This window comes from Paroedura picta, chromosome 16, assembly GCF_049243985.1.
Source record: "Paroedura picta isolate Pp20150507F chromosome 16, Ppicta_v3.0, whole genome shotgun sequence".
Classification (NCBI taxonomy): Eukaryota; Metazoa; Chordata; class Lepidosauria; order Squamata; family Gekkonidae; genus Paroedura; species Paroedura picta.
The window spans coordinates 4,278,045-4,300,760 of record NC_135384.1 but is presented as its reverse complement, the minus strand read 5'-3'; the positions used below and the strand labels follow the sequence as shown (position 1 = coordinate 4,300,760).

The 22,716-nt window shown below is 47.3% G+C and overlaps 3 protein-coding genes across 5 annotated transcripts; 1 reads left to right on the top strand and 2 right to left on the bottom strand.

Annotated features, from left to right (window-relative positions):
* Positions 1-1,206: 1,206 nt before the first annotated feature.
* On the bottom strand, positions 1,207-5,702 carry LTB4R2 (leukotriene B4 receptor 2). Its single transcript, XM_077313747.1, has 2 exons — positions 5,339-5,702; positions 1,207-3,120 (listed from the first exon to the last, which is right to left on the bottom strand). Coding segments are annotated over exons 1-2 (1,095 nt in total). The 5' UTR covers positions 5,341-5,702; the 3' UTR covers positions 1,207-2,027.
* Positions 5,703-8,626: 2,924 nt separating this feature from the next.
* LOC143825754 (uncharacterized) lies at positions 8,627-14,313 on the bottom strand. 3 transcript variants are annotated; one of them, XM_077314049.1, is made up of 6 exons: positions 14,184-14,313; positions 13,641-13,679; positions 11,524-11,820; positions 10,558-10,854; positions 8,994-9,097; positions 8,627-8,714 (listed from the first exon to the last, which is right to left on the bottom strand). In XM_077314049.1, exons 1-6 carry the CDS (start codon positions 14,212-14,214, stop codon positions 8,691-8,693), a joined length of 792 nt encoding a protein of 263 aa, XP_077170164.1. In that variant the 5' UTR covers positions 14,215-14,313; the 3' UTR covers positions 8,627-8,690. The 3 variants fall into 3 exon arrangements, with proteins under 3 accessions (XP_077170164.1, XP_077170165.1, XP_077170166.1); XM_077314050.1 differs by having other exon boundaries at positions 11,524-11,817; XM_077314051.1 differs by lacking the exon at positions 13,641-13,679 and having other exon boundaries at positions 14,184-14,307.
* A 2,256-nt stretch (positions 14,314-16,569) lies between these two features.
* LOC143826597 (vomeronasal type-2 receptor 26-like) lies at positions 16,570-22,680 on the top strand. The gene is made up of 6 exons (XM_077315435.1): positions 16,570-16,580; positions 17,925-18,216; positions 18,723-19,583; positions 20,370-20,597; positions 21,116-21,242; positions 21,770-22,680. The coding sequence occupies exons 1-6, from the start codon at positions 16,570-16,572 to the stop codon at positions 22,678-22,680; spliced, it is 2,430 nt and encodes an 809-aa protein (XP_077171550.1).
* Positions 22,681-22,716: the final 36 nt, after the last annotated feature.

The following is a 22,716-nucleotide window of genomic DNA, read 5'->3' as shown; positions in this document are numbered from 1 at the left end:
CTTTGGGGAGGGCGGTATAGAAATACAATGAATGAATGAATGAATGAATGAATGAATGAATGAATGAATGAATGAATGAATGAATTAATGAATTAATGAATTAATGAATTAATGAATTAATTAATTAATTAATTAATTAATTAATTAATTAATTAATTAATTAATGAATTAATGAATTAATGAATTAATGAATTAATGAATTAATGAATTAATTAATTAATTAATTAATTAATTAATTAATTAATTAATTAATTAATTAATTAATTAATTAATTAATTAATTAATTAATTAATTAATTAATTAATTAATTAATTAATATTCTTGAGACTGGCTGTGGACTCCACTCCACCCAGATTTTTAATTTTGGTTGAAAGGAGCCGTAGACTGGGTGAGGCATGGAACGAACTGGGTGTGAAGCTCCTGACCGCTGAAGGTGCATGAGGTGGCGTTCCACAGAACTATCCCTGAGTCATCCCAACCTCACTGCCCTTCCTGAAACCAGATCTCTTTGCAGGAGGCTGAAGTTGGTTCCCAGTTCCTAATGGGTGACCTCTTCATGAACTCAGACAAAAATATCGAGGAGAGCTTGAAAGCTCTGAACCCCCAAATAAGGTGGACCTCCATAAGTCATATGTGACCCAAGGAACGAATATGAAACTGGGAACTAACTTCAGCTCGTTCCGCTTTTAGGGGTACCGGTCCCAACGTGGCACCGAGGGGTATCCCCTGGAATTATAGCTCCTCTCCATGCAGGAGAGATCAGTTCTCCTGGAGAAAAATGGCTGTGTTGGAGGGTGGAGTCCACTGAGGTTTCTCCCTGTCCCAAATTCCACCCACTCCTGGCTCCACCCTCAAAGTCTCCAGGTATTTCCTGACCAAGAGCTGGTGGTCCTGTCCTCTTTGCTTCCTTCTCCTCTACCACTGCAGTACCTAAGAGAATAAACTGGGATCTGAGAGGCCTCCTAAACTAGCCTCTCTCTCTCTTTCCCAGCCTCAGTTTTCCCCATCTGTAAAATGGGGGGAAATAATATTACCGGATTATTAGAAGGAATACTAGGGTAATATTTATAACATGCTTTGAATCCTGAAAGGGGTATATAAATTCTAAATGTCATTGCTCGGTGACCATTCGATTTGTGACTGGATTCTTTGCCCCATCAGCGCCACACCCCCGATGCTGTTTGCATTTTACAAAATTGGGCATAAAATACGGGCATTATAATGGCGTAAAACAAATTGGTTTAGTGTAAACCACTCGACACAAATAATCACAGACATGGACTTCCAGGTCCTTCAAAGACCACTGCAGTTCATCAGACAGGAGGCTATTGTCCCAGTTTCTCATCCAGAAATGGACACCTTCTTGAGACCATGACGAGGAGCAGGGAACCAAAGAATCTCCTGCAGGCTTTAGCTGTGTGGATCTGCTGATCGTTGATCCCAAGTTGGGCTCATCTGTTTTAGCTTATCACAAAAGAAGGCCAGGACTATTCCCGGATAACCCCGTAATTGATTCAAATACCACTGACACCCTGAGCAACACGATATCTAGTGTTTTCATAATTACAGAATGTCTCGTTCCTTTTTCTTGTTGAGGAATGCAGCCACTTCCCCTATTCTTCCCCCATTATCTGTCACTGCTTTCTCATCCCATCCTTCCCCTGACGAGCTCAAGGTCGCACAAATTGCTCTTCTCTCCTCTGTTTCATCCTCACAACACCCCTGTGAGGTAGGCTGAGCGCCACTGGCTCCAGATCACCTGCGGAGCACCGTGGCTTAGGGAAGAGCTTGAACTGAGGTTCCCCCACTCGTAGGCGGGCGCTACCATCATTATAAACATTTTACAGCAGAGCTTTGTATGCTTTTTTAAAAAAGTGACTCTGCTTTGTAGTGTAGGCACGGCCGAGATGCCTCTCTAGAAGCCAAGTGTCCCATGTGAGGAGGAGGAAGGAGACCCGTCAGAGGGGGGGGGATGCTATCTGCCCCCCGTGGGGGACACATCACGGCAACAGCCCTCCCAGTGTGCCCTAATCGACCCTGTCGCAGCCTCCGAGAGGCTGTTGTTCCATCACCACCGCAGCCCCAGGCAGGACCACCACGGAGTCTTTGGCCAAGTTCTTCTGTGAAGGAGTCCTCTTCCCGAGGCCCTCAGAAGCTCCCTCAAAGAATTGAGCGATAAAGTTGGCCCCCGAGGTCTTAATGAGGTTCCCCGCAGCAAAGACGTAAAGCACGGGGTTGATGCTGCTGCTGAGGAAGGCCAAGGCGGTGGCTCCCGCCCTCCCGTTCTTCCACGCCTTGCTCAGACGTTCGGCGGCCCTTCCCGAAGCCATGTTGGAGGCCACCTGGATCATGTTGACGATGTGATAGGGCACCCAGAGGACGACAAAGCAGACCACGATGGCGACAATCAGCTTCTCGGTCCGAGCCCCTCGCCGTCTCCTCACGCCTCTGAGGCGAATCAAGATGGCGGAATAACACCCGATAATGATGGTGAAGGGGACCACAAAAGCCACCACGGTTTCCAGGGTGAAATGGAAGACTGCCAGGCGTGGCGTGGCGTGGCAGGGCTCACAGATATGATGCCCCAGAAAGGGGTCCTTCAGCACTTGGCGGAACAGGAACGCCGGGATGGAAAACAAAATGGCCGCCAGCCAAATCCCTGCCAGGATCTTGATGACCAGGTGCTTCTTACGGATGGCTTGGGAGAAGTAGGGCTGGTTGACCGCAAGGCACCGGTCGACGCTCATGAGGGTGATGATGAAGATGCTGGCGAACATGTTGACGCAGCAAAGGTAGTAGACCCCTTTGCAAATGGCCGCACCAAACAACCAGTTCTTGAAGGTGAGGAAGAGGATGAAGAAGGGCGTCAGGAGCAACACCACCCCATCAGCCATGGCCAGGTTCAGCACCAGCAGGCAGGTGACCGAGCGGTGGCTCGGCTTCATCTTCCAAAGAATGCTCCAGATGACAAAGAAGTTCCCCGGGAGGCCTATCAGGGCTGCCAAGAGCAGGAAGACGATCCCCGCCACGCTGGATGTGGGAGAACTCAGGAGGGTGCTGTTTCCAGAGGTCTGGTTGCAAGGGTTGACGACGGCCATGGGTGGAAGGGAGGAGGACGCCCTGACAGGGAGGAGAAAGGCAAGAAGGTTTAGACACAAGAAGGTTTAGACCCAGGCCCTCAACCCATCAGATTTCACCCAGGGCCCTTAATGGCCAACCTGCCCCTGCAGACAGCTTTATTATCCAGTCCAGGGGTAGTCAAACTGCGGCCCTCCAGATGTCCATGGACTACAATTCCCAGGAGCCCCTGCCAGCATTCGCTGGCAGGGGCTCCTGGGAATTGTAGTCCATGGACATCTGGAGGGCCGCAGTTTGACTACCCCTGATCCAGTCAGTGAATCTTTCAGTCGCAGACTTGCAGGATTTGTGCATGCTTGACTGACAGAACTCTTTCAGCATCTAGGGTCTGGTTTCGGTGGGAACATTGCAAAAGTCAGCCGCTTTTTCAGAGAGATTCGGCTCAGCAAAGCAAGCTAATAAATAAACAGTAATGCATCCTTCAGCGGAATGGCCCGGTGCCATTGCCCGAAGGGCAGAAATTACATCATCTCTGACTCCTTTAGGATGACAAAACAACAGCATGTGGAAAACAATTTTTTGGCATGGAAGGGATGGGCTTGTAATGTCCCACCAGGAGTGCGGAGGCAAGTACTATACTAGTAAAGAAGAGTAGGGTTTTATGCTCTGCTTTTTCCTATCAGTAAGGACTCTCAAAACGACTTACTATCACCTTTCCCTTCCTCTCCCCACAACAGGTCCCTTGTGAGGCAGGTGGGGTGGAGAGAGAGCTCTGAAAGAAATGCACATTGCCCAAGCTCACCCAGCAGGCTTCATGTCTCTCGAAGCAGATTAGAATCGCCTCCTCTTCCTTTCCCCACAACAGACACCCTGTGAGCTCTGACAGAACTGTGACTGGCCCAAGGTCACCCAGGAGGCTTCATGTGGAGATGGAGTGGGGAATGAAGCCCACTTCTCCAAATTAGAGACCACCACTTGTAACCATGACAATGCACTGGATAAGAGTGTTTCAGAATTGGATCTTGGGCATCCTACTTCTAGCGTCCACTCTGTCGATGCACCCCCTGACATGGGGAGCCCAGGTTAGCCCAATCCTCTCAGCTCTTGGAAGCTAAGCAGAGGCGACCCTGGCTAGGATTTGGATGGGAGACCTCCAAGGAACACGAGGGGTCATGCTGCAGAGGCAAGCCATGGGGAAACCCCTCTGAACGTCCCTTGCCCGGCTGTCAGACAATCCTGGCTATACTTCACACGTAACATCCGATAAATAAATCAAGCAAGGCAATAAAGAATCCCAATGCAATGAAGGACGCAATAGGAACAGCATGAAACCCAGAATGATCAGAATACGAAAATTGGATCGGAAAGTAAAAAAAAAAAAAAAAACTGGGGGAAAAAGCTGGTTTGCTGTGACCCCCATAACTTTCTCAGTGCGAGAGGCAAACGGAGGTGGTTTGACATCGCTTCCCCTCTGGACAGCAATCCTGGAGTTTCCTGGGAGTCTCCCGTCCAAGTGCTAGCCAGGGCTGCCTCTGCTTAGCTCTCCCAGTCTCACAAGTTCAAGCTAGTCCAAGTCGGGGAAAGATAAGGCACACACATGCAGATGACAAACAGTCTGGGCAAACAAGCCAGAAGAAAGAAGGAAGCGATTGTGCTTTCCCTTGGAGTTTCCTTGCTGGCCCTCCCACCCCTTCCTGCTCTTTGGTTTCAGCCTCTAACATGGTTCCAAGTGAGGTTATGTGTTGACTTTGCTTGTATCCCACCTTTAACTCCCCCACTCCATGGGGACCCATATCAGCTGATGCCCTTCTCCTCTCCTCTGTTTTACCCTCACAACAACCCTGCAAGGTAGCAGAACAAAGAGTCCAGGATCATCTTGAAGACCAACCAAGTGTTATTCAAGAGATAAGCTTTCCCGCACAGGCACATTTCTTCCGATACAAGGTGTGCCTGCACATGGAAGCTCATTCCTTGAATAAAACTTGGTTGGGCTTCAAGGTCCGCCTGGACTCTGAATTTGTTCTGCTGCTTCGGACCAACTTGGCCACCCACTGGGATCTACCTCAGAGGTAGGTTAGGTTGAGCGCAGGACAACACCGGTGGGGATTCGAACCTGGCTCTCCTGGATCCTAGCCTGCTGCTTTAACCACTACCCGATGCTCTCTAGCCTCCTCCCAGAGTCTCCTCTTTGCCTACGTCGGGAAACCTGACCGCCAGCTTCACTGGGTCATTCTTTCTGCCCTAAAGAATGAAAACTTACATGGGGATCGTGAGCCCGTCGTGTTCCTCCTCGAGGCTGAAGAACAATTTCGCGTCCCTCTCGGGGAGTCTCTAACCGGGCTGCTCTGGCACGTCCAGACTGGAAGCTGGAATGAGGTTGAATCATGGAAGAGCGGGGAGGGGCCGGTGGGCGGGCTTTGGCACCCGTCTCTGAGCATCTTGGCTCCCAAGTTGGGACTTGCTGGAGGAGGACGGCCACACCCCACTAGTCTTGGGCTCCAGGGCCCCTTGTCTCATCCTTTCATTCACAGAAAAGGGCGCCAGATCGGCCTGGGACGGAAGCGGCTGGACCACAAGAGGATGGGTGAAGGAGGGCTGATAAAAGGACCCACAGGAGCCACCGGCAGGGAGTATCCTGGGAGGAATACACAGCACGCCCGGCAGCGTGGGAGAAGAACCCTGCTGGAGCGGGTCAAGGGTCCACGGAGGGCAGTGTCCTGGCTCTCATGTTGGTTTGCACGGGGATCTCCTGGAATTACAGCTGATCTCCAGGGGACAAAGACCTGGTCTCCTGGAGGAGAAGGTCGCTTTGGAGGGAGGCCACTGTGGTGTAGTAGTAGTAGCAGTAGTAGTAGTAGAAGAAGAAGAAGAGTTGGTTTTTATACCCTGCTTTTCGTGGCCTGGAGGAGCCTTACCTTACAATTGCCCTCCTTTACTCTGCCCTCACAACAGACCCCCTGTGAGGTAGATGGAGTCGATGAGAGAGCTCTGAGAGAACTGAGAACAGGTTCTAACAGAACCAGGACTAGCCCAAGATCACCCAGATGACCCTATGTGTAGGAGGAGCGGGAAATAAAACCCGGTTCTCCAGATTAGAGGTCACCGTTCTTAACTACTACATTGAGCTGCCCCTCTTAGTACCCTGCTGAGGGTCTTCCCCTTCCCCAAACTCCTCATCTCCCCTGGCTGCACCCCCAAATTTCCAAAGATTCCCCAATAAAACAAAAAAACAAACCGACTCAGCCTTGGCATACTTGTAATCTCGTAGTGACCTGACACATCCTTCCCCAAAGGGCCCACAAGTGTAGTTCAGTGACCAAACCCTCTCTGCTGCCCTCCAGAAATTGGTATTTTGAGGTATACTGCCTCTGACCATGGAGGATCCATTTGATGGCAAAAGCTGTTTCAGTCATTGTGGCTCATGGTAAACCATGAACACAGGAAGTGGGGTCTGATACTGAAGCAGGCCATGATTCCATCAAGGACCAGTTCTCCAAGATCTCCCGCCCCCCCCAGGACTTTCACACCACCAAAAGGACTGGGGAGTGAACTAGGGAAGTTACATGGACAAAGGAGTCTCTCTGCCACCAAGCCACAGCCTCTCTCAGCTCCAGGGGCTTGGTTTTGCAAACAGAAGTAGCAGTCCAAATCGATTCAGAACAGGATCGCTGTTTATTTAATCACCTACATCTCTCTCCCCCCCCCCCCCCGGGCACTCACCAATCATTTAAAATCAAAGCAAAAGATTCTCCCATTTGGGTCTGTTGCCGGCGACCCCCAGGACCCTGGAGAAACAGCAGATGCATTTGGGAAAGAAACACTCGGCCCCGATTCGGGAACTCTGAACCCCGAAACCCAAAGTGAAACGGGCATGTTTTTTTGCAGGCCACTAGAAACCCATTCGTTTCCAGAGGAAGGGTTCTAGGACCAAACTTGGCTGGGCATGTACAGCTCCCCCCCCCCCTCCTCCAAGACTTCGACATTGTGCCCAAGAATGTATGCAAGTCAGGGCCAAGAGCTGTGATCTCTTTTCCATGCCAGGAAGTGTCAAATAAAACCGAGCACTAAAAACTGAAGGAGGGAAGGGAAAGCTCTTAATGTCCAGCTGCTACTCACCGTGACCCGTTACAGAGTCTGATTCAAGGAAAGAGAAACAAAAGGGAACCTCGTAAACGCTGGCAGAGTTTAAACAGGAAAGAGGGTCGAAGCACCAGGCTGCTTGGGAGGAGAAAATAGTTTTACTTAGAAGAGGAACAAACTTTGTATAGACAGAGGAGAAAGAGCGTCCCAATTGTTCTGTTCTGCATCTGTCCTGTTCTGGAGGCAAGCAGAGAGGAAGTGTGCTCAAAGGAACAGGAAGTCTCCAAACAAGCCAATCAGGACATAGGAGGAGACGATCTAGGGGAAAAAAACATATCAGGAAGTTCCTAATCTAACTATGCTGACGACACATCTCCACTGATGCCGCCTGGAGGATATTCTTGGTATTGTTTTGAATCATGCACTCCGTAGATCTTGCATAGTCTATCAGCAAAAACGCAGGGTTGGATCCCATAGATTATGTGATCTTTTTTGTTACTGGAGTCTATGGAAAGTGACCCGCACAAATGTTATTTTGTCAGGTTGAGGGCCACAGAGTCTGTTTTTTGGAAATACAAGTCTATTCAATAGCAACTGTTATGCTGTCTTCTTCTTAAGCCAGCTTGGTGTCATGGTTAGGAGCAGTGGTGTCCTCTGATCTGGAGAACCGGGTTTGATTCCCTTCTCTTCCTCTTCCACATGCAGCCGTCTGGGTGACTTTGGGCCAGTCACCGTTCTCCCAGAGCTCTTTAAGCCCCCACCTACCTCACAGGGTGCCTGTTGTGGGGAGGGGGAGGCGATTGTAAACCACTTTGAGACTCCTTCAGGTCATTAAAAATGGGGTACAAAAATCCAGTTATCCTTTTTCTCCTCCTCCTCCTGAACCATCTCCCTCTCCTCTTTTGCCACGGAGTCTGGAACAGCCCCTGAGTCATTCCTACGGAAGAAATATCCGCTAACAGAGCTCGGCTTAGTCAGCCAGCCCGGAGCAAGCTAGGACACTGCAGAAAAAGAGCACTGCCCTGCGTCACAAAGCAATACTTCCATCATTAATCGGGGAGAGAGCCCCTGCTGAGCCGGTCTCATCCTTCGGAGATTTTCAGCGCTGCTTTTCATCAAAGCGATTTTTTCTTTTTGCACCAAAAAAAGCCAAGCAAGTCAGAAAATAATTGGACGCCAACGGAATAGAAGCTGGGACATTTCATGTCCCCCCCCCTCCTCCCCAAGAAAGCTGCTGCATCAGATCACATATCTAACGAGCATCCGACAAGGAAGATGAAGGGACAGTCAGTCTGTTCTCTTTAATGAAAACCCATCACGCAGAATGTCTGTGGCCAGAAACCAGCAGCCCGTTCAGAAGAGTCCAAAGTGAGAATGTCATGCTTTAGGATCTTGCCTTTGTTTTTTGGCTTTGGTTTAAGAATATCCCTCCCCCCCCAACTAAGTTTACAAATGAATGGAGTCCCCCCCCCCCCCCGTCCCTGGGGCAGGGAAGAAGCTGGTGGAGAATCCGGAAGGCTGTGTGAGAGGAGTTATGAACAGTTCCTTGCAGAGACCTGAAAAGAATTAAAAGGAAGTTATTAAAGACCTCTGTGGGTGGTTTTCACCCGAGTGAAATCTCATGCATGATCCCGCTGCCTAACTGGAAGACAGAGATCAATCCCCAACCCTCCAAAATATCCCTTTTCCTCAGGGGAATTGATCTCTCCGGTCTGTAGGTTGGTTGTACCTCTTCGGGCCCCACCAGGAGATCGGTGGCCCTTCTGTTTGGTACAGGAGCGGGGCATTCCCCCAAACCTCTGTGTTATGGGACTTCTGTAGGAAACCTCACTCACCTTTGGTAGGAAATAGTAGTGGGTAATTAAGAAGATGAGACCATTTATGGTGAAGAAAGCCCCACCGGTGGCCAAGATCCGTCCCCATCTGCTGCCTAGTGAAGCTAAGAGAAGGAAGTCACTGGTTATATAAGGTCAAGGAAAGGGGCCACATCCGTCGCCTTCTGCTGGATGGGCTGGGTGCCTTTACTAATCCTCACGTCAGACTTGCAGACTCTAGTCTGATCTCCCCAGAAGTTATTAGTCACGGTTACAGAATCACCTAGTATGATTTACGGCTCTTATCTCGCCTCTGTCTCGCAGCCATCTTGTGAGATAATTAGCTGGGAGCATCGGAGGGTTCCTCTCTTCCCTCCAAGGCCTGCCAGACAAATTCTGAACAAAGGACAAGCTGTTGCAACTCATCGTCCAAGGATGGCGTTCACTGCCTCCTGACGCAGCATCAGCCGCCAACTGGGCTTTAAAGAAGCATCGAATGGATTCATGGAGGACAAGTGTTATGAATGATTATTGGTTACCATGGCTCAGGACAGTTTCTGGGTTTAGAAGTAGGTTCTGGGAACACCAAGAGGTGCTGTGGCTTCTGGGTCCTGACAGTAGGCTTTTGAGGAACATCTGGGTGCCCACCACTGAGAAACAGAATATAGGACTAGATTGGACTTTGGTCCGACCTTCAGATCTCTAGTAGGCTTTTGAGGAACATCTGGTTGTCCACCACTGAGAAACAGAATATAGGACTAGATTGGACTTTGGTCCGACCTTCAGATCTCTAATAGGCTTTTGAGGAACATCTGGTTGTCCACCACTGAGAAACAGAATATAGGACTAGATTGGACTTTGGTCCGACCTTCAGATCTCTAGTAGGCTTTTGAGGAACATCTGGTTGTCCACCACTGAGAAACAGAATATAGGACTAGATTGGACTTTGGTCCGACCTTCAGGTCTCTAGTAGGCTTTTGAGGAACATCTGGTTGTCCACCACTGAGAAACAGAATATAGGACTAGATTGGACTTTGGTCCGACCTTCAGGTCTCTAGTAGGCTTTTGAGGAACATCTGGTTGTCCACCACTGAGAAACAGAATATAGGACTAGATTGGACTTTGGTCCGACCTTCAGGTCTCTAGTAGGCTTTTGAGGAACATCTGGTTGTCCACCACTGAGAAACAGAATATAGGACTAGATTGGACTTTGGTCCGACCTTCAGATCTCTAGTAGGCTTTTGAGGAACATCTGGTTGTCCACCACTGAGAAACAGAATATAGGACTAGATTGGACTTTGGTCCGACCTTCAGATCTCTAGTAGGCTTTTGAGGAACATTTGGTTGTCCACCAATGAGAAACAGAATATAGGACTAAATTGGACTTTGGTCCGACCTTCAGGTCTCTAGTAGGCTTTTGAGGAACATCTGGTTGTCTACTGTGGGCAACAGAACACAGGAGGAGGCAGACCCTTGGGCTGGCCAACAGGGCTCTTCTCAGGTGCCACTAAATGGGGGTAAGGCTTGACGCATACAGAAACAATTTGGGCAGGCTGGATGGAAGTAAGGATGATTCAGGTCTTACCTGCCAGATCAATAAAGACGGGGTCACTCTTCTTAGAGCGGACGTTTCGCCCAGAAAGGAACTGGATATAGGCGCACCTGAACTTCCCCAGGTCCTTCGGCTCAGTGATGCTCAGGTTGTATATGTCAGTGTTGTTCAATGGCTTTGGGGCCTGGATGATCTGCCTGTCTCCAAAATACTGGAATTCCACGATCTCCTTTGCTTCAGGTGGAGCCGAACACACCAAACTCACATAGTCTCCCCATCTGTTCTCTGGGTGGATGTGGTTCAAAGCAAGGGATGGCTTTTTGGGTGCTTCTGCAAGGGAGAAAAAACTGGATTTTTTTTCCTGGCAATGCAAAGGCCAAAAGCAACCGTAGTCCTCGACCCAGGCATAGACTTTACACATCCTTTTGGACGCAGGTTTTATTTAAGCAACGGGAAACCGGTGATGCCCGTTATTTCCCATGTCAAAGCCTACCCGAATCTCAAAGTGGGAAAAAGCATCAATTGTTGGAGTTTGTTTTATGCCCGTGTCTTTTAAAATTAACAATGCATGCTTATTGTTTGACATCTGTGCACGTGATTTTCCCAGGCAGGTGGCGACAGGTTGTGGCAGCAGAGGGGAGACTAAATTGGTCTTTCCTGCCACCCTGTGGACAAATGAGTCTCTCACAGGGCTACACCCCGAGGTCGCCGATCTCTTTTTGCTAAGACCGAAAGCGGAAGTTTCTTCCCGTCCTTTGAGATCAGAGCGGCTGGGAATTGCACATCCAAATGTGCTGTGAACGGAACGTTTATTTTCTGTGCAGCAGATGTTTGCTGACACGTAGGATGCGTGACGCCTTGTGATGCGAACAAAATGATACAAATAAAACGTGAATCTGTCCCTTTGTGCGCCCAAAACGTCAAGGGTGGGGGCTGTTGGCGGAATTTAAATAGGCAAATTTCTTTTTGCCTATGGCTTTGGTCAGGGTCAGGGCCTACCTTGCACGTCTAGCGTGATTGTGTTGCTTCGCTGAGATGAGGTCCCTTCGCCGATGTCCCCCCTCCAGTATTCGCAGCTGTAAGTTCCCGCTTTCTCCCTCTGAACGGTGACAAACAGCTGGCCGCTCCAAAAACCATTAATGACCAGTTTGGGCACCACAGGCCCATCCCGGCTGAAGAATTGGTATCCGCCCACCGTCTTATTGATCTTAGCCACACAACTGAACTCTACATTTTCACCTTCGTAATATGGATGATATTCAGGATGCACCAAAAGTTCTGGGGAAGGGAGTTCTTCTAGGAGAGGAAGAAAGAAGTCTGGGCAGGTAAAGAAAAACACGGCTCCAATCCCAGCAGCTACGCTAAACCTTCCTCCACAGTATACCCCTTTTCTTTAATATGTGCAGTGAGAAGAAGGGGAGAAGAGCTGGTTTTTAATACCCTCCTGTTCACTACCTGAAGAAGTCTCAAAGTGGCTTTCAAACACCTTTCCTTTCATCTCCCCACAACAGGCACCCGGTGAAGTAGGTGAGGCCCAGAGAGGTCTGCGATAACAACTCTAAGAGAACTGTGACTAGCCCAAGGTCGCCCCGCTTACTGTGTGTGCAGGAAGAGCGGGGAATCGAACCTGGTTCTCTTCTTCTTCGTTTCTTCTGAAGGAGACTGTAGCAGTCAGCTAGGTTTATAAAGAACTAGGTGGTCCTCAGGTACAATATCAAAGCTGACCAGCTTGACTAATGGTCCCACTCTCTCACAATTGCTTCTGGAGCATCAGGAGTTTCTTGATTGATGAAAATAAGACTGTCTTCCTTGTCTATTTTTATTCTCCAGCGATGCCTGTGGCTGAAGTTAGGGAGGTGGTTTGGACACATTTCCGAACTCAGGTTGAAGAGGGGTGTTAGTTTTGACTGCTCCCCTGTGTTAACAAAGCTCCTTGCATGTTCAGCAAATGTAACTCTAGGGGACCAGGGGAAAAGATATCATTCAGGATTCTCAGTGCTGGAGTAGCTATTTGCTATTGTGATTTTTAGCTATCGTGATTTATAGTGGGATATAAACATGCCCTTGTAAATTATAAATGCACACACACATGTAGGTATGCAAAGGAGTGCCAAATATCGGACTCAGATGTTTTCCCTTTCTCTAGGACAGGGGTAGTCAAACTGCGGCCCTCCAGATGTCCATGGACTACAATTCCCAGGAGACCCTGCCAGCATTCGCTGGCAGGGGCTCCTGGGAATTGTAGTCCATGGACATCTGGAGGGCCGCAGTTTGACTACCCCTGCTCTAGGATCTGTACGTTCCTTTTCCTCTGTGTCCCTGCCTCTCACACACCTGTTTTGCTCCCTTGTGCAGCCAGGTTGGTAACACACACCTTCATTTCCAGCTTCGCTCCCTGCACCTGAAGAAGTGTGCCTTGCCCATGAAAGCTTATACCCTGAATGAAACTCTGTTGGTTTTGAAGGTGCCCCTCGACTCAAATTCGGCTCTGGAAACAAATCCGTTTGGATATCTAATCGACCACTAGAGGGTGTGAGATGCGCGCAGAACAGGGAAAATGAAAATAAAGAAATGGGAACCTAACAGAGTAAAATAGGAATGCGGAATAAGGCACATTCTTACATATAGGCGAGAATCGGGTTGGGTGTCACAGTTAGGGTTGCCAGGGTGGGTTGGCAGGATTTGGGAGTGGGCGGGATTTGGCGCAGGAAGGATGCCAGCCTCCAGGTGGAACCTGGGGATCTCTTGGATCATCTCTAGACAAGAGAGATCACTTTTCTTGGAGAAAAGGGCTCCTTTGGAGGATTGACACCATAGTATCCCTTCCTGCCCAAAATCCTGTTCACTCCCAGCTTCACCCCCAAAGTCCCCAGGAATTTCCCAGTACTGGCAACCCTAGCAGGGAGGGACCTCCAGAGCAGCCCTTTTCTCCAGGGGAACTGATCTCTGTCTCTTGGAAATTACCTCTATTTCCGGGGGATCCCCATGTCCCACCCGGGAATGGCTTCCTTAGTCTCAGACCACAGTTTGAGAACTCCTGCTGCGAATGAAATCCCAGTCTTCCCAGTAACCTGCCCCACACCCCCCATCTCAATGTGAATAAGCTTGAATATTACCTGCAGCTGAGTCTGGCGGGAGAACGGCGTGGAGGAAAACTGGGAAAGAGAACAAACCAGAAAGGCAGAGAATTGAGTCACTTCCTGGGCTTAATTAGTAGATCAATCAGCAAACACCTTGGGTTTTGGCATAAAAAATGGGACGCGATTGTTTGTTTTTGTGCCATCAGAGAAAAAAAAATAGAAACATAGAGCTGGAAGGGATCCTGAGGGCCATCTAGTCCAACCCTCAGCACACTGCAGGGAGCTGGAATCTATTCCCCACCACTCCCTCACCGTCCCCTCCTCTTCTTCTTCCAAGGGGCTTACAATTGCTTACTCTTCCCCTCGGCACAACAGACACCCTGTGAGGTAGGTGAGACTGAGAGAGCTCTGATAGAACTATCACTTGCCAAAGGTCACCCAACCGCCTGCTGGTGTAGGAGGAATGGGAAATCAAGCTCAGATTAGAGGCCGTTTCTCTTAACCATGAAGCCACACAGGCTCTGATGAAAGAGAGGGACTCTGGAGGTTGGGGAGGCTGACGAAGAAATTGTTACGTACCCAGGATGGGAACCAGAAAGACGTGAGCCATGTTGAGCAAAGATCTCCTTGAGTCTTGGAGCTGGTCTTCTTGCCCAGCAGATCTGGCCCAAGTGTCGCCAAGAAGCAAAGAGAAAGCTTCCGGGGTAAGATTTGCTTGCGCATACTGCTGAGAAATGGTGACACTATTGGGAAGGTGGCCAAGGGTTTGGTGACAATGTGGCCCTTGAAATAGAAAATGGAAATGAGATTAGGGCCTGGAGGAGTCAGCAGTTACTAACCACTACCGCTCAGCGATTCCGGTTCTGAGTGGTGAAATTGCTCCATACAGCTGGCACGCAATAGAGGCTCTCTCTGTCTGTCTCCCTTTCTCTCTGTGTTTCAAGAGGTGGGGAATGAAGTTTCTTGGACTGTATTGGAACACTTAAATCACTTCCTTTTGGGTTCACACTTGAGGATGCCCATATAAGATTAAATCTTGGTCTTGGATAGAGGTGGTGGTTTATGATCTTTCTAATCCTTTATTAAGAGCCTCTGGTGGCGCAGAGTGGTGAGGCAGCAGACATGCTGTCTGAAGCTCTGCCCATGAGGGTGGGAGTTCGATCCCAGCCGCCAGCTCAAGGTTGACTCATCCTTCCAAGGTCGGTAAAATGAGCACCCAGCTTGCTGGGGGGTAAACGGTAATGTCTGGGGAAGGCACTGGCAAACCACCCCGTATTGAGTCTGCCATGAAAACGCTGGAGGGTGTCACCCCAAGGGTCAGACATGACTCGGTGCTTGCACAGGGGATACCTTTAACTTTAATCCTTTATTGTGAATGCCACACCTGGAATTATTATTATGATATTGTATTGGGAGCTTCATGTTTTGCGTCTAACCACCATTCCCTGATTATTTAGAAATGGTTTACTAAGTGCAGAAGAAATTTATTAAAACACTATCATTTAAAAAAAAATCCCTTCTGAAATTTTATATATATATCTCTACAGCCATATAGCCACAGAAAACAAGAAAAACTAGCTTAACTATCTAACACATTCAAGTGTTGTATTAGATTACACAATCTTACGGTCATGGAAATGAAGGCTCATTCATTCCTTACATTGCAGTCAAGGCCTGTTGTCCATTAGGACCCTGTCTAGTCTGTCCTCCGTCCCATCATGATTGGCTTACTGGCGGAATTTCTGAGGGATTTCCCTCCCCACTCCCCTAAGGGGGCGGACGCTTTATTTCTCTTGAGTAATTGTATTTCAGCTTCTGCTTATGAGGGATAAAAATACATCAGAAGGCCTGTGGGTTCATTCTGTAATGGTTGTGCTTTATAGAATCATAGAGTTGGAAGGGGCCATACAGGCCATCTAGTCCAACCCCCTGCTCAACGCAGGATCAGCCCTAAGCATCCTAAAGCATTCTTGCTTGGTGGAGGTGGAATTTCCTCCACTTCCTTATAGCTCCAAACCAGGGGACCCCCTGCCCTTATCTGGGAACTATCAACCCTAGAAACATATAGGGTACACGTTTTCCCACTTATGGCAGGAGAGCTCTCAACAATTGTAGGCCTTGCCCAATGATGCTCATCTTATCAGTAGATGGAAACTGAGGGGACAGTTGTCCTGAGGAGAAAAATTACAAAGAAGCTTAGGCCTCATCTTATTATAGACTTTCCGGTGATTGCTAGAGTGACACTTGTCACTTCTGGTGAACTCTAGGAATTACCAGTAACTCTTCGTGATAACTGCAGTGCCATTTGGTTTCCATTTTAAGAAACCAGCAGAGATCTTGTAAGGCCACCTATGGGACAGCTCCCACCAAGTGTAGCCCTTGACCACCAATGTTCAGCTGACTGGTGGGTGGAAATAGTAGACAAAGGAGGCAATTATCCTGAGGAGTTTCTAGTTACTACAAGAGCTACCCTCGTCACTTCTAGGTAGTTCTAGGATTCACTGGAAACTCTATGGTCAGAATATACAGTCAATAGTCAAAGCCTTATTTTAATTATTTTCTCCCTACAGGAAATTTCCCCCAACCCCAAAAATTCCTGCCACTTACCTCGAATTACCTGAAAGCCCTAGAAACAAACCTAATGTGTAGCATAGAATGTTATATGCCCTCACTAGAAATTCACTTGTTACGGCCAAGTTTTCTTGTTGTTCATTACAAATCTGAGGAAGCCCAGATTGCACCTCTGCTAAGATGTTGTCAACATACTGTCTTTTGCCGAGCTGCAGAAAATGAGTAGGTAAATTCCCTTTCCTGTCATCAGCAAATTCATCCTCATTACTTCTATTATCTCTCTCCGTCCCTTGAGATAACCAGTAATTGCTAGAAAGGAACGTGACAGAGAACAGGGCAGACTGCTCACTTATTTTACACGGTACCATCTTGGCTTTGAGTCAGTCCAGGGAGCATGTCTTCCGTGTGAGTCAGGAATGACCGAAGAGGTGCAAGAGAACAGAGGAATTGGTGTCTACAAGAAAGATTTCCATGGGAGATGGTGCTATTGGTCACTTCTGTGTTGATATTCCTAGTTCGAGTAGCGTGCAAATCTGTGCCAGTTCCATGTACGATTAGACACCCACTTCCTATTGTTCACAAATATTATCAGTCAGGAGACCTTCTCCTTACTGGCATGGTTTCTCTCATGTTTCAGTTTTCAGACACTGTCAGCTATGAAGCATGTCCCTCTCCCAGCTCCTCTGATTCACTCATGTAAGAAGTATTTTTGTCATAATATTGTTTGATTATATTATTTGTATTGTAACGAAAGGCATAAGGTATGGTTCTACATTCATGGTCTCCCTTCCTAGTCAATCTTCTCTATAAATTATGTGGATTCCTTTAAGAAAACCAATTTTGCTGTTAATTTAATGGTGGAATATCATCTCCAATTCAAGGAACCTTTCACTTGTAGAACACATTTTTACAGGATGGGGGACCCTTATTAGTGGAACAGAAGCTTTAGTCCAAATCAGGTTTGTAGTTTGAGAGGAAGAGACATCATTGAGTGGTAGACAATCTGCTTGGCATGCATAAGGTTCCAGGTTGATCCTTCACTTATTCAGTTAAAGGATCTGGGAGTAGGTTTTATGAAGAAGAAGAAGAAGAAGAAGAAGAAGAAGAAGAAGAAGAAGAAGAAGAAGAAGAAGAAGAAGAGTTGGTTGTTACATGTTGTGTTTCTGTACCATGTTGTGTCTCTGAGTGGCTTCCGATCACCTTCCCTTCCCTCTCCCCACAACAGACACCCTGTGAGGTAGGTGAGCCTGAAAGAGCCCTGAAATTACTGCTCGGTCAGAACAGCTTTATCAGTGCCATGGTGAGCCCAAGGTCACCCAGCTGGCTGCATGTGGGGAGAGGAGCAGGGAATCAAACCCGGCTCACCAGATTAGAAATTGATGCTCCACCAAACTGAAAGAGATCCTGGAGATCCCTGCAACCAAGACGATTAAAGAATGATTACTTTGATGGTCTAATTCCACATAAGCCAGTGTCATATGTATCTGTGTTTCAAATGTAAGCTGTCGAAATCTAAGGAAGTATCCATACGTATACATAGGAAGCGGTCTCAAACCCATTCCTCTCCTGAAACTGCTATTTGGAGAAGCCAGATGTTCCAGGGGTGGGTGCCCCCATAGTTGGCAGACCTCAGGGCTATGGCATTTGTTTTCCTTCAATTTATTTGCTTAAGCAACGTTTCTCTGAAATGCATGAAATGCCATCTTCTGACGTGAACCTCTGTGATGCTGCCTCTCACTCTCATTACAGAGTTCTGACTCAGCTTTACCAGAACATCCTGGCTTCGGTGTTTGCTGTCAAGGAAATCAATGAAAATCCCCAACTCTTACCCAACGTCACTCTGGGCCTCCACATCTACGATACCCATTTTATCGCAAGGTTGATGGATCACGCCGCCTTGGAACTTCTCTCCACGAAGGGGAGGCTCACTCCGAACTACAAGTGTGACAAGCAGAACAACTTTGTTGCAGTTTTGGGGGGGACAACCTCTGACTTCTGCTTCTATGAGACAGACATTTTGCGTCTTTTCAAAGTCCCACAGGTAAAATGGCAACAAGCCATTCACGTTTCCTTTGCTTGTAGAAGTGATTTCAAGATGGGACGGCATAAATTGGCCTGAGGCTCGCTCTTCATGTGAGCCAAGGAACATGATAGAGATAATTTATTTAGAGAAATGGTAGAGAAAAGCAGCATATAAAAACCAGCTCTTCTTCTTCTTCTTCTTCTTCTTCTTCTTCTTCTTCTTCTTCTTCTTCTTCTTCTTCTTCTTCTTCTTCTTCTTCTTCTTCTTCTTCTTCTTCTTCTTCTTGTGTCATCAATGCTTCTCAGATCTGAGACTAGAGGGCTATCCCATGCTACTTCCCCTTCTTATTCACATCTTCAGAACCATTAAAAAATACTCGTCTGTGAAGGCAAGAGTTGTGATGTGGATTTTGGTAGGAAGTTCAAAAATGTGGCCACGGCACCATTTGTTCCTGGCCCATTCTTCAACCCTAGGAATTATTTAATTGTGGAATCATTCTCTGCTCTCTCCTTTCTATCCTTCAGATCTTCTATGGTTCTGCTCCTGTGATGACCAACAAAGCTGAAGGGGATTTCCTTTACTCGATGTTTCCCAGTTGGTCCAATCAGTACATGGGGCTTGTGAAATTACTCCTTAATTTCAAATGGACATGGGTCGGGGCGATCCATGCAGACGACGAATATGGACAGCAATTTGCACAGGAGGTGTTCCCTATCTTCTTAGAGCATGGCATCTGCTTTGATTTCGTAGGAAAGTTCCCAGCAATGACCTTTTCTAGTTCTCTCCCTGAAATGGAGGAAGGAAACTATGAAATATCCAGAGTTGTCAAAGGAAGCACGGCCACGGCAGTGGTGGTACATTGCCAAATTGAGACCATGCTTACTTTTCAAATATTGTTGAGGACCATTGAATTTATCGAAATGCCCATGAGGACGGAAGCCAAAGTCTGGATTTTGACAGCCATGATGGTTTTCACCTCAAGTAAAATGCAAAGGAGTTGGGATGTCGACTTCATCCATGGGGCTTTATCCTTTGCTGTTCATTCCAGGGAGGTGTTGGGATTTGATCAGTTCCTTCGGGCAAGAGACCCTGCCTCTGAAAAAGAAGATGGCTTCGTAGGGGACTTCTGGGAAGATGCCTTTGACTGTTCCCTCTCTAGTACCCCAGAACTCACGAGTGATGAGGAAATCTGCACAGGGGAGGAGAAGCTGGAGAGTCTTCCTGGGTCTGTCTTCGAAATGAGCATGACCAGCCTCAGCTACAGCATGTACACTGCTGTCTACGTGGTGGCACATGCATTGCATGCCATGTATTCATCCATGCTCAAACACAGAGGGCAGGCAGGTGGAGGGAGAAAAAGGTTTCTGAATCAACAGCCATGGCAGGTAATGCCTAGAGGTAATTTCAGTGTAGGGGAGTTGCTAAGAATTGAAGATCAGACTGACAGAATTGTGGAACAAGGGGACCTAGACTTCAAAAGGCACCCTTGATCCAAAAACAGACCTTTTAACAATTTCGCATCTACTTCATAACTATTCAGCGCTTTCATTTAAAGGGTAGAGCTTTTACTCAGAGGCATCCTGATTGCTTGGCATGCAGAAGGTCCCGGGTTCTAACCCCGGCATCTCCAGGTAAAGAATCTCACAGTAGGTGATGTGGGAGTCCTCTGCCTGAGATGCTGCTAGAGACCTAGTCCGGCCTAAGTAGACAATACTGCCTGTGACCAAGGATCTGATTCTGGGTAACAGCTTCATGCAGGTTCAAGGGTATCCATTAGGACAGACTTTCTCAACCAGGGTTTCGTGAAACCTTGAAGCTTCTTGATGGCCCTGGAATGGTTCCCCAAATGGATGGGGGTTAATTATTTTTTTAAAAAAGAAACTGTTAAACATCTATCATCTATTAAACATATGACCCCCCCCCCCAAATGGCCAATGATGGGTCTGGAGGGCATGGGAAAGGGAGGGTCCCTTTGTAGGTGTGTACACAGCTTTGCTTTCCAGTTATATTCTGTATTATCACACCTCTTCTTGAAGCCTGAAGGATGTTTCAGGGGTTTCTCATCAGTAAAAAAATTGGGAAAGGCTGCATTAGGGGGAATAACAATTGGTTTATTTTCACTGGACTTTGCTGCTGCAATCGAGGAGTAACATTCTTACATGTGTGTCTAGTTCCATGCCTTTTTGAAAAAGGTGTCATTCAACAACAGTGCTGGGGAGCTGGTTTCCACTGACCAAAAAGGGGAGATCGAGGATGTGCTTGATATCATCAACTGGGTCACGTTTCCCAACAACTCCTTTCTTAGAGCCAAAGTTGGAAGGATTGACCCGAAAGCACCAGAAGACAAAGTGTTTTCCATTCATGAAGACGCAATCATTTGGCCTCAGATGTTTAACCAGGTGGGCTTTCTACCCTTTCTGGAACGTATCATTTATCGTCTTGGAGTCCCAGTTGTGGTTCCTAGTTCCAGGTCCGGAACAATTCTTCCTCTCTGGTCTGCCAGTCAGATAAAAGTCCCATTGCAATCGCATTTCTCCTTTTGAAATCATCGCATTACAAAATTTCGGACCTACATGACATTCAACCATTTGCTTCCTATTGCTCATCTTTGATGATTTACCCAGGAGAGAGTCATACTGCAGAAATGGAAATTAATGAGAGGATACATTAGGATTCTTATTAACTTCCAATTTCTGAAATTGAAACTTGACATCTGTGTAGTTTATGGATATCTTTCTTCTGGGGGTAAATATGCAAGTATCCCATTGATCATGCAAAGAGATGTTGTTAGGCCATACAAGGGGCAATCCTCTCGCAACACAGAAGCCTGACCAGTGAAATGCAACCTCTTGAAATATATTTCCTGAATATTTAAAAAAGAAAAGAAATCCTATTCCTGTCTTTTGTCTATGAACAGGTGCAGCCTCTTTCTCTGTGCAACAACAGATGTCAGGCTGGCTACAGTCAGAAAAAGAAAGAAGGGAGACCATTTTGTTGCTATGATTGCCTTCCATGTCCAGAGGGGAAAATTTCAGTCCTGGAGGGTAAGGGTTTGTAGACTCCAGGTTCACAAAATAGTCCTGTTCCTTCTCCTAAAATCACATTTGAAAGGAACCATTTTAAGGCTGGGGTTTTGTAATATTTAAAGATATGGATATATCTGGGGGTTTAAAGTTTAGGGTTTTTTTGTTTAAATTTAGGTGGTGGGAGTGCAGATATAATATACTTATTGCAACCTCTGGTGTATGTGTGTGATTTTGTGTGCTTTAGGTGAGATCAAGCAGATGAGTGGATGGAAATAAATACAATTATGAGATGCTTGAAGCCGACGGACATGGTATTAACTTAGAGTTTCTGAAAAGACATGTTCAGCAATGAAGTTTAGCTCGTTTATGAACTCTGCTATTCTGTATCAAACATTAGCCTGGCTTTTAAAAACCCATAATGGCATGAGACTGCTGAAATGTTGAGATTTCTATGTTGCAGCCCTATGTACTCCATGGAAATATAAATTAGCACAGTACACCATAAAGAGGTCTTACTCTTATCTATATGCACCTTTCATTTTCAGATACCAGTGGCTGTTTTCAGTGCCCGGAAGATCATTATCCAAATACTAACCAGGACTTCTGCCTGCCAAAACGTATAAGTTTCTTGTCATATGAGGAACCCTTGGGCACCACTTTGGCCAGTTCCGCATTTTCCTTCTCTCTTATGGCAGCTTTGGTGCTCAGCATCTTCATTAAGAACCAGGACACTCCCATAGTCAAAGCCAACAACAGGAGTCTCTCCTACATTCTCCTGCTCTCCCTCTTGCTCTCCTTCCTTTGTGCTTTGCTTTTCATTGGGCGACCTGAGAAGCTGCCGTGTCTCCTTCGACAAACCACTTTTGGCATCGTCTTCTCAGTGGCCGTTTCTTGCGTGTTGGCCAAGACCGTCATTGTGGTTCTAGCCTTCATGGCCACCAAACCTGGCTCCAGGATGAGAAACTGGGTGGGGAGACACCTGGGCATCTCCATAGTTCTTTCTTGCTCCTCTATTCAGAGCACTATCTGTACAGTTTGGTTAATCACTTCTCCTCCATTCCCAGACTTTGACACACACTCCATGACTGAAGAAATGATTCTGAGGTGTAATGAAGGGTCGGTCGCCATGTTCTACTGTGTCTTGGGCTACATGGGCTTCCTGGCCGCTGTGAGTTTCACTGTGGCTTTCTTAGGCAGGAAGCTGCCTGACAGTTTCAATGAAGCCAAGTTCATCACCTTCAGCATGCTGGTCTTCTGCAGTGTTTGGCTGACCTTCGTCCCAACCTATCTGAGCACCAAAGGGAAATACACGGTGGCTGTGGAGATCTTCTCCATCTTAGCCTCCAGCGCTGGGTTGCTGGGCTGCATATTTTCCCCTAAACTGTATATTATTGTTGTGAGGCCAGAACTGAACACAAAGGGTCAGATTACAAAAAGAACAAATGGAAGACTTTAACAGCCCACAACGCAATACTTTTCAGTTCAGTTCACT